The sequence below is a fragment of the Chelonia mydas genome, chromosome 16 (assembly GCF_015237465.2).
Source record: "Chelonia mydas isolate rCheMyd1 chromosome 16, rCheMyd1.pri.v2, whole genome shotgun sequence".
NCBI classification, from domain to species: Eukaryota; Metazoa; Chordata; order Testudines; family Cheloniidae; genus Chelonia; species Chelonia mydas.
In genome coordinates, this window is record NC_057857.1 from 19,103,905 (window position 1) to 19,114,523 (window position 10,619).

At 39.0% G+C, this 10,619-nt stretch overlaps 1 protein-coding gene across 14 annotated transcripts in view; it reads left to right on the forward strand.

The window, feature by feature from the left end:
* The window catches only part of SEC16A (SEC16 homolog A, endoplasmic reticulum export factor), a 40,809-nt gene extending 32,849 nt beyond the window's left edge, over positions 1 to 7,960 (forward strand). For 3 of the 14 annotated variants that reach the window (XM_007060997.4, XM_037879309.2, XM_037879311.2), the window contains 8 exons: positions 156 to 212; positions 857 to 962; positions 1,302 to 1,439; positions 2,404 to 2,498; positions 3,567 to 3,641; positions 4,272 to 4,331; positions 5,206 to 5,283; positions 6,310 to 7,960. In XM_007060997.4, coding sequence (XP_007061059.2) covers positions 156 to 212; positions 857 to 962; positions 1,302 to 1,439; positions 2,404 to 2,498; positions 3,567 to 3,641; positions 4,272 to 4,331; positions 5,206 to 5,283; positions 6,310 to 6,378 — 678 coding nt within the window. In that variant the 3' untranslated portion in view covers positions 6,379 to 7,960. The remainder of the gene's footprint in view (positions 1 to 155; positions 213 to 856; positions 963 to 1,301; positions 1,440 to 2,403; positions 2,499 to 3,566; positions 3,642 to 4,271; positions 4,332 to 5,205; positions 5,284 to 6,309) is intronic. The other 11 variants (XM_037879310.2, XM_043530169.1, XM_043530167.1 and 8 more) reach the window with 6 other exon arrangements.
* The last annotated feature ends 2,659 nt before the right edge of the window (positions 7,961 to 10,619 follow it).

The following is a 10,619-nucleotide window of genomic DNA, read 5'->3' on the forward strand; positions in this document are numbered from 1 at the left end:
TTTTTTCTTGCGGCCAAACAAAACTTTATACATTAAGTTTTTCAAAATGGCTAATTCTGAAAATGGCTTTCAAAATTAATATTATAAATGATTTGCTGCTTACTTGCCTTGTTACCTATTTGCACTCTTAATCTTGAATTGTGATTTCTTCATAGATTGTTTGGGATGAAAAGAAACAGCGCTGGGTTAATTTAGACGAGCCAGAAGAGGAGGTAAAATGCTGAGGAGTTTCTCTTTTTCCTTTGCCTGAGTGGATAAGTGTCAGATAATGGGACTTCCAAATAGTGGCTCTTAAAAGCCATCTTTGCTGGCTACTTTGGTTAAAATGTAGTATGACATGAACTACAACTGGTAAATATTTACATATATCAGAGTGAGTGATACGTTTTCTGGGGCTGTTTCTGCCCTCAGTTACTAGTGTGGATCCAGTGAGTGCTGTGATGTTTCTTAAGGGGACTTATTCTGATTTACACCAGTGTAACTGAAAGTAGACTATGGCCTTCGAGAGTTGACACCACTCACACCGCTTTTTCTCACCCAGAGAGTCGTGATCCTGGCGGGGGCAGGGGGAGGTGTCACAAGGCATCACATTTTCTGCACACCCTTATTCTTTAAGGTCAAATATTGCTGCTGTTACTTTTTTTAATGCTTGTTGTCAATGTCAGGAGATTCTGAAAACATTTGATTTCACATAAGGGGTTGCCTGCCTGAAAAGGTTGAGAAATACTGAGCTAGACTGGGGAGGGTGGGGAATGTGTCCAAATATATGTGTGATGGAATGGCTAAGGAAAACAGCAAAGAGAAATGTCTGTTTTAAAAATGCCATTCAAAGGCTAATACTGGTTTTTGCTTCCAGAGCAAGCCACTGCCACCACCTCCAGCCGGGGTTCCTAAAGCTCCTCAGACTGCTCCACCTGGGCCCGGGGGTCCACCTGGTGTCAACATGTTTTCCAGAAAAGCAGGTAACCGCACGGTTGTGAATGGCAGTCCCCAGGATAGAGGAGAAGGCTTAAGATTGTCCCTGTTGTGAAGAACCCTAAGGCAGAGTTGCCACCCCTTTTGGAGGTGGCTTCTTTGAGCACTGGACAGCTTGCCATGTATTGGAGTTGTGGGCAAGATTGGCCTTGCTGGGTAAATTAGCATCACAATTGTGCTTGCTGCCAACACCACATGCTGTGATTCAGGGTTTACCATCTTGATCCTTGGGCCTACTTTTTTCTCATCCTGAATGATGTTTTAACCAGAAGACCTGGTCTGTCTTCAAGCTGACTTATTTCCATATGTTTGTTGTCCTGTTTCAGCAGGAACCAGAGCTCGTTACGTTGACATTCTAAACCCAAGTGGAGCGAAATGCAGTGGTGCTGTTCCTGCCCCATCAGACCTCTTTGCCCCCTTGGCACCAATGCCTATCCCTGCAAACTTGTTTGTTCCAAACTCAGGTGTGTAAACCCAATGCAGATAAACTGCAAGTAGCAGACCTCTTAACGGATGCTTATCCATTACATGTATCACAAGTGCCAAAAAATGTTAACTCCTGTTACTATTGGTCTAAACTTTAAAACAACTTTAAAAGGCACTGAATGCCATGTTAGCTTGGAGATGGCAACTGGGCGAAAACAGCTACAGCTCTGCACTTCACAAACCTCGTCTTCTAGAAAATGTGTGCTAAGAGGGGTTATGTCTTAGCTGCCTTGGGCAGCTAGGACCTCAGAACAACAAATCTGAGTGAGTCCAGCACCTGTTCTCCAAACCACATGACACTTTTAAACATTGATGCTATATAGTAACTCTATTTTTATTTAACAGGAAATGGGAGTTTTTACTAGAACCCACAAAGAGCACCTCATAAAGCAATCTGATTAAGCAATGTATGTTCTTTGCTAGACAAATAGCGCTTTTGTTTCCCCCAAAATTTGAACTGTGCAAGGTGACATAATTCATCAACCCTTATTCATATCTGCTAAGTGCTTGGCGTCCGTTCTCGTTTCTTTCTCACCTGCTGTTTTCTGTCCCAGAATCACTTTTTCTGGGCCTTACCGCATATTTTCTTGCTACAGATCCTCTGTTTACTGTGTTGCTCCAAGGTTTCCCATATAAAATGTATATGCTCGTATTGCATATGGCTAACTATAGTAATATAATTAGCTGTGCGCTCATCCATTGAACAAGACTTGCCACCATCTTTGAGGGGAGATGGAAGAAATAGTGGAAATAGATCTAATATATTTTTCCTTGAATATAATCAAACCAGTGTAACTTTTCAAATGAGATTTTTAATTCAGCTCATTCGCTGATTGCAGTTTGCTACTCTGAAAACCTGGTTCTGCTGTTGATTCTGTTCCTCATATATCTGTAAGGTCTGATACAGTGTTCACTTTTGGTTAAAACCTGTTTCTTCTGTAGTTCCTGAGGAACAGCAACCTATGGAAGGGAGCGGGGCACGAGAACAGACATTCTCTGCAAATCAAGTCAGCGCTGATGTTACTACAGAGCCACAGGTAGGTTAGTAAAGATGCAAACCACCATTCGTATCCAATTATAACTTTTATTGAAAAAACTAAGTATTATGGTTGCCATTTCCTAGTGGCATAACCTAAAAGGCATGTTCTATCTGTACATAAATAATCCCTAGTGAAAGAAGGGAAAAAACTAGGAAAAGGAGACAGAAGAGAAAACACAGGGGAAGAAGGAAGATGGAAACCTTTTGCCTGGGCCCCAGTTTTGTAGGCGCTCAGTTATGGGTCCACATGCAGGGCACCTATAGGATTAGGACCCCTTAATTATTTTTCCTAGTGTATATAATATGTCGGTAGTCACTCTATATGTCATTGGTAACTTATAGCCTGAGAGTGACATGATCTACTCCCTCTGTGGAGATGAAGTACCTTTTCCATGCTTCAGTACTATTTACTTTATTGTTCCTATTACTCATAACTATGTTGTGTAGTCAAGCCACATTTATGTTATTGAAATATCAGTCAATACACGGGCAGGAATTCTTTGGTCTTATGACTTCCTTCCAAAATGTAGAATTTTGTAATACCAATGACCTATTAATAGAATACCCTGTCTCTTCTGCACACCTCCATATCTGCCACATATTTAAGATGTAGATTTCAGATATTTACATTGTGAGCTCTTTGGAGCAGAGGCTCTGTGGCAGTAGCACAATGGGGGCTCAGTCTAACTTGGGTTCTCTGGGTGCTACCATAGTACAAATGAGTACTAATTAGACCTCCTAACTACTCATTCTTTCCCTGCAATAGTTGCCATTGAACCTCCGCGTACTCAGCTGACTCAATGCCTGATGGTTTAGTAAAAATGGCTCTTCTCGGAGCTATGCTTGAAGGACACCCAAAAGCTTCAGGTCATGCAGAATATGGCAGCCTGCTCAGCAGTGTTAGCCTTATCAAGTTTGTTATATCTCAGTGTATTCTATTATGGTTGCTTCCGAAGTGTTAGTACAAGCATAAAGCAATACAGAATCCCATTGGAAATCTAAATTTGGTCTCGCTGACTTAAGATATTGAAAATGAATAGGGTTACTTTTTTTTTCTTTTTTTTAGTATTTAAACTCTACAATGCTTCCACCTGGTTCTGAACTCCCTGGGTCCAATCCAGATGGCTCCCAATCAGGAGAGGTAAGGCTTGCTTCAGAGTGGGTCAGCCATTGCCTCTGTGCAGTGTATTTTAACCATCAGGCTGTAATAGTTTTAACCTGCATAATCTAAAACAGCAAGTAACTGATTCAATTGCTGATGACTAGCCAAGATGGAAACTTAGTTACTGCCTCTAAAAATCTAAACGAAAGAGCCCCTCAATTCCATAAGCAAAGTCCAAGCTAAATGTCTTAATTTCATTGCTGCAAGAGCACCTTGTTCTGTTTGAACAGGATTTTAAAAGGTCTTTTCAGAACAAAGTATCAGTAACAGTTCTTTGGGGTCTTGCCTCTGTTCATGCATTTAATTTCACTAATATTAAATGCTTGACACACAAAGAGGAGAATAGATCGCTATATGCCAGGTCACCTTTTTTCCTACTAAATGTGTTCTTTATCTGTAATTTTGTGCTTTCTAAAAAAACCCAAACCTTTTGATTTTAAACTAACTTCTTGCTCTTCATTTTTTTTAATTCAAAATTGGTTTAAACCTTTCACAGAGTGAAACTTCATTTTTAATGAAATAAAATGACTGAAAACTGCTTGGGGCAGTGACATGCATGACGACATTTTTATTTGTTTTTTGTATGTGTGTGTTCTTGCTGTTTTGTAGCTTTCGCGCTCTAGTTCAATGAGTTCATTATCACGTGAAGTAAGCCAGCATTTTAATCAGGTACATGTGGCTGGCCATTTTCACTTACATTGGCTTTTCCCCCCTTTATTTTGCATTTGCTCAGTTTCTTACTAATGCTACTTTAAGTCATTTCCCCCCTCCTCCATTTCAAGGAATTAATATTAAAAATACGTATGATGCAGTGTTCCTTTTAACACTTAAACAGGGTCTTCAAAATTTCACCATTACATTTATCAAAAAGCACGTAATCTAGGCATGCTTGCTTTATTTTTATGTTCTTAAGTAATTCACTTGGTAATTCTGCTCAACTCTGTCCTTACATTAATGAGAGAGCCAAAGTAGTCAGTTGCCTTAAATTAAAAACAAACAAACAAAAACACTTAATATGCTGCAATACTCTGAACTCAATAATGATAACCTTGCCGGTTTAATCTGTAAACAACCCCTGTAGGAATTAAAGGAATGCTTCATCTCTGCTGTTACGTTTCAGTGCACTGTAAAGAGCTGACATCATAAAACTTTTCTGTACGTACAATAAAGCACAACAGTTCTCACAGATGGAACATTTTATTTTTGGGGGAGGCCTAAGCTCTACTAACAAAACCACAGGGTACTAATTCAGTAAAGCTGCACTGGTGTCTTGTTACTTTCGTTTTTGCATGCTTGGATTTTCAGAGCTGTTTACAGTTCATGCATGTGATATTATATTGCCAATGCCTACAGATTAAGCAAGTAGTAATAATAATAAAGAGTTGCAAAAAGTGCTGACACATTTTGCAGCCATGTGTTACAATCTGCTGCTCTGTACCTACTTTAGAGTAGCAATGCCTATAATATCTTCTTTCTACTAGTAAGCAAACAAAACTTGGGAGAGATAATACGTAGAATTAATGGAATGTAATCTGCTTTCTAGCCTCTCTGTAGTGTGCCACCTTCTGGGGGACCTCCAGCAGGAACTGTTCAGTTCTACAACCCTTCTCAATTTGCACAAGTGAGTGAAACGCTCATTGTTGCTAGAGAAACTGTGTGTGGGCTCCTTTATCTTGAAAATAAAGCCAGGTAGCAAAATATTTCCGACATAGCTGACAGTGATGGTGAAATCTCTTGCTTTGTGTCTGCTTCTCATATCTGTCTTCAAAAAGTGACGTGGCATGATGTACCAGTTTCAAACATACAGACAAACTCTCTGCTTTCTTTTCTGCCCTTAATCTCATTCTGTTTCATCTCTGCATATGCTCTTCTTTTCCACCTCTGTCCCCTATTCACTCTTGTTCATCTTTCTGATCCACACCTACAGCTCTCCTGTTGTTTCTATGGTGCTAGTCCCTTCAGTTTACAAATCACTTGGCCCTATCTCTTCTGCTTGCCCTGCCCTCCATAGTGTTGTGGAACTTAATCTTATTAAGTGCTAAGCCATAGTCCCTTACATCTGCTCCTCCCAACCAAGTATGCAGGGTCAAAAGGAGTGGGGCATGAGAAATATTCTCTTGTTTTAGGCTTTGCTGTGAGGGGACAGGAATCACGGGGTAGCCATGCAGCAGGCTGTCACTACTACCGGGTCAGGTTCCTTAGCCCATCCTGTTCATCACTTTTGAATTTGTGCTTACACATGCAACACCCCACAGCTGTCCTGTGGAGAATCAATCTTGGTGTGTTACAACAGACTTCTGAAATGTGGCTTAACATCTTAATACTTAATGGCAGCAGACAAGCAAATCATTATCTGCCTTGCTAGCTGAATCTCTGATAAACTTTGGTTTTATATTTAAGCAGTTTACATGGATAGTAGTGACATGTTTAATTGATGCTAGGATGTTAAATTTGGTTGCGGACCAGTCCAGCTCCTGTGTAAATCACTGGGAATTGGGTTAGACCTCCAGCGTATTAAACTTCTGTCTTTTTTCAAAGCAGAAAAAAATATTCAGTCTTTGTTCTGAAAGGTGACCAGATTTTTGCAGGATTTTTAGTAGGTGAGAAGAGCAATTGCTTGATTTTTGTAAATCTTTATCTTTTTCAGTCTCCTGCAACTACTGGAAGTTCAAGGCTGGGGAGAATTGGACAGAGAAAATACCCAACATTGAAATAGAATATAATGACTTGACGTATGGAACACTTACACTAGTTCTGGACATTCAAAGAACTACTCAAATTTTATGGCACATAGTAGTCTCATTGCAATCTTGAAATTGACATGACAGTAATTTAATGCTGGCTGATCGTTTGTCATGGGTCTCCCTACTTGTCGCTCATGTACATGAATCATTACCAAACTAGAAAAAATATACATTTTCCCTTAAAAGCTGGTTAGAAAGGTATAATCTCCTACTGGGGTTGGAGAAGGATGAATGGGGAAGGATGTGGTTACTGTCTGTTGTGAAAACCAACTGTAAACTGCCACCAAAGGGAGGAGTTCTTCGGTTGATTTTAAACCTACCAGTGTGACTTGAAGACATAAATTAGGTTTCAGGGTCATTTCTGAAGGACACTTCCCTCCCAATGTAGGACATACATGTCCACCTTTTAACAGAAAACTCTATGGCCTTAACAGGACCATGCACAATTGTAATGCATATAAAACAATACTGGCATTTGCCAATATATGAAGGTTTAAGATACTCATCTGGGAAATGCCTCACATGCTTATATTTTTTTTAGGGGAGGGGGGCCTCAGCTCATCCAAATAAATAAATTGACCTATAGTGAATTAAAACTGTGACTGTAATAAAATCTGAAATTAGTCTGATTTGAATTTTATCTAGTATGTCTGTAGTTGTGTTTTAGACTCCTTGTAAAACAAATTGTATAGTCTGAAAGAAGCTCTTTGTACAATAGGCAATGCTGTACTATTTCTGATGAGTGAGTGTTCTTCTTAAGTGCAATATGGTTACTTGCTTTCTCTCTCAAACTACTGGCATTATATAATTAAGGTGGTAACAGCTTGAAAGTTGTTTAAAAATTATTTTCCTTTTGAGTGCCAGAATCTGTTCCTAATGCTCTGCTCTTGAACTTCCGTTAATAAAATAACTAAGGTCTTAAATAGCTAACAACTGAATTTCAAACTAAATTAAATGGATTACACCTCTACTGATGGACTTGAAAAGCTTTAGGTTTAGTATAGGAAATTCTGAAAACGATTGAGGTGTAACATTCACATGCATTGAAAAGTCTGAATGGCCCACAAGGAGAGAAAATAAACTTCAAATATTTATTAAATCATTAGGTCATATTTTCTTTAGGATTTGACAAGGAAGCTGATTGATGTTACCTGCATTCTGCCCATGAGTTGAAATAATGTATATGTGGAATTAATTCCCCCCCGCCCCCCTTTTCCTGGGTAATACATACCACCTTTTGAGATCTGGGCAGCCGTATGTATATTTCCAAAGGGATTATACATGATTTGAAATAAAATATGGTGACTTGGAGGAATTAGTAGCCTTCTGGTAGTGGTCCATGCTCTAAATCCTGGACTTGGTCAGCAGCAGTCAGTGTGGCTTTCTTTTGTAACTAAAAACTGTTCAGATACTTGGCTTCAGAGACTGCCAAATATCTTTTAATTCAAGAAGGCTTCCTCTGAGCTGGGAGTTGCTGTCTTTCCGAAGTGTTAGATTTGATGCTGTAAATTCTTAAATAAAATATTTTGCGCTCTGGAGCACTTTCACACTTTACTTTTTCTTGTGGTTATTGGTTAGCAAGCTAATTGGATGGAAACTTTTCTGGACAGTTGGAGATACAACACTGAACACTTCAGGCTTCTTAAATAATTTAGAAAATACTGCCTCTCTGATCTCAAGGATTGCCACTTATCCATTACTAATCTTTAACTTGTATATATTGGAAATTGATATTTCAACCTCTGATTTAAAAGTGAATATTTTCCTTTTAATGTTCAAAATTAAAACCTATTTTACAGTAAATAAATGACGTTCCAATTTGTTTCAGGCTTGTAACAATATAAAAAAAACAGTGCTTGTTAGAAAAGCAATACAGTTGGTTTAAATGTACACTTCTCAGTAAATATCAGACAAGGTTTGTTTTTTTTTTAAAGGATTCATCCCTGGGTAACCTTCCCAAAGCCTCTGATTTTTATAGGGTTTTATAAATGTGCTGTTTCCTATTGGTTTTGCATTACTGCAACATCAAAAGTAGTCAGTATCTTCTCTTCCGCCTGGATACTTTTTTGTGTGTGGAATTTTCCATTTGTCATGGAATGGTTTAGAAAGCGCACTGTTTTTACCTTTATAATATGCTACTGTTAACTGAGTAACAGGGCAATCAAGTATGTTATACAAAGCATCAATGGTGCGGACTAGATATTAATCTAATCCTCCGAGCTTTCAATGTTTTGTATTAAGTGCCAGCCTTCTTGATTTTTGTTTTTGTTTTTACTATGTTTTCTGTATTCAGATACAGCCAGTTTACTAAAGTTAATAATGCTGTTTTATAGTTCAGATATGGATAATTAGTTTTTCTTCACACCTTCACTGCATGTTTTATGTCTTAATTTTTGAAATACCTGCACTTCCTGCAACCACAGGCTCAAATGCTGGCAGCTGTTAGTCCTTCTGCAACAAACTTAATTTATCTACATCAGAAGGATGAGCTGTCAGGATTTGACTCTGTGGTTCTTGTGAAACCTTGAAAAGAGAGGTCCTCTCTTGGTATAGATACTAAAGGTCTTATGGTAGTTTTCAAAAGTTCTGGGACCTTGGATAAATTTTTCCCTCCACCTGGAATGCAGCTGCATTTTGATGCTAGTTTGTATATAGTGGTGAGTTTGGGATGACAAGCACTGATCCTATTTATGATGTGCCTATTCACTGAACTTTTTTTTTTTTTTTTGGAAGATTCCATGATAAAAGCTGCATTAGTTTCTGTCCACTTACAGACGGCTTGAAGTAGGAGGTGCTTGCTTAGAACAGGCATAGTTAAAACTTGTTGCATCCCTACTCTATGGGCCCAAGTCAATGAGGTTTTTTCCTTTTTTTTTTTTTTTTTTTAAACAGTAAGTATTTAATAGCATGTATCTAACCTCCAATCAATTTCTAAGACTGAGAAGCAAGAAATGCCTCATCCTTAGTTCTAGGCACCTTTCTTTAGCTGACACTTCCATGTTCAAATCAAATTTTATATGAAAGTCCTCCCAGTGCTTAATTTGTAATGAAAGAGGTGCTGTGGCTCAAGCAATTTTTTTTACATTGATAACTGATGCAGGAATGCCAGGGCTATGAATTGCCAAGCCTGGAGGAGCCAGGGCTCGGCCTTGGCAAGCACTGGCACAAATTAAGCACTGAGTTCTCCCCTTCCATCTCTCAGGTGCAATGGGTGAGATGGTGTCTCCTCTGATCTTTAATGATTTCCAATAGGGCCGCCTACTGATATTGCAGATCAGTTCAGACTTCATGTGCTAGTTTTTCAAAAATCCTAGTAATTAGCTCTACCATGTATATTTTTAAAAAACATTTGCTTTCCCGAGTTGCAGAGGTGAGACAGAAAAAGTTTCCATTTGTTCTTGCTCAAGTTTTGTACTGTATGGTGGAAAGAATACTGCAAACAACCTGGGTTTCTGGCTAACTAGTGAGAATCTACTTGCACAATTAGTACAGTTTAAGGGGTAAAAAATGAAAAAGGAATGGGTGTTAAACATAAGAATTGCCATACCTACTTCAGCCAGTGCTCCAATGTAGTGCAGCCAGAACTGACAGTGTTCGAGGCAACTGTAGGATACCATGTAATGGACAGTTGTGGGATAGTCTCTGCCTATAGAGGACAATGTTGCTTCCTAAACTCTTTCAGTTGTCTTATACCCTGAAACATCCCTTCTAAATTCTGTATCCTATCTCCTAGAAATAGCGGTTCCTAGTATATCATGTTTAATCCCTTGTTGCATCTTGCTAAATTGTTGAAAGGCTGAAATGGGAGGCCCCTGGTTCTCAACAAGGGGTCTGAGTACCTTTGGGGGTACAGGTTTCAGAGTGGCAGCCGTGTTAGTCTGTATTCGCAAAAAGAAAAGGAGGCCTTGTGGCACCTTAGAGACTAACCAATTTATTTGAGCATAAGCTTTCGTGAGCTACAGCTCACTTCATCGGATGCCAATTCATCTAGATATTTGCCTAGTTTTACAACAGGCTACATAGAAAGCACTCGCGGAGTTGGTACAAACGAAAATTGCATAGAGACAGTGACTGGTATATACACTAGACAGGGAAATGTGAGCACAATAGTGCTAGTCCAAGGGATTTCTTGGGGTATTTAGATGGTAAATGGTTTTCTCTCTCTCTCTTTTTTGCAGTCAGGGAGCTGTGCCCCTTGTATTTTTAGGTCTGA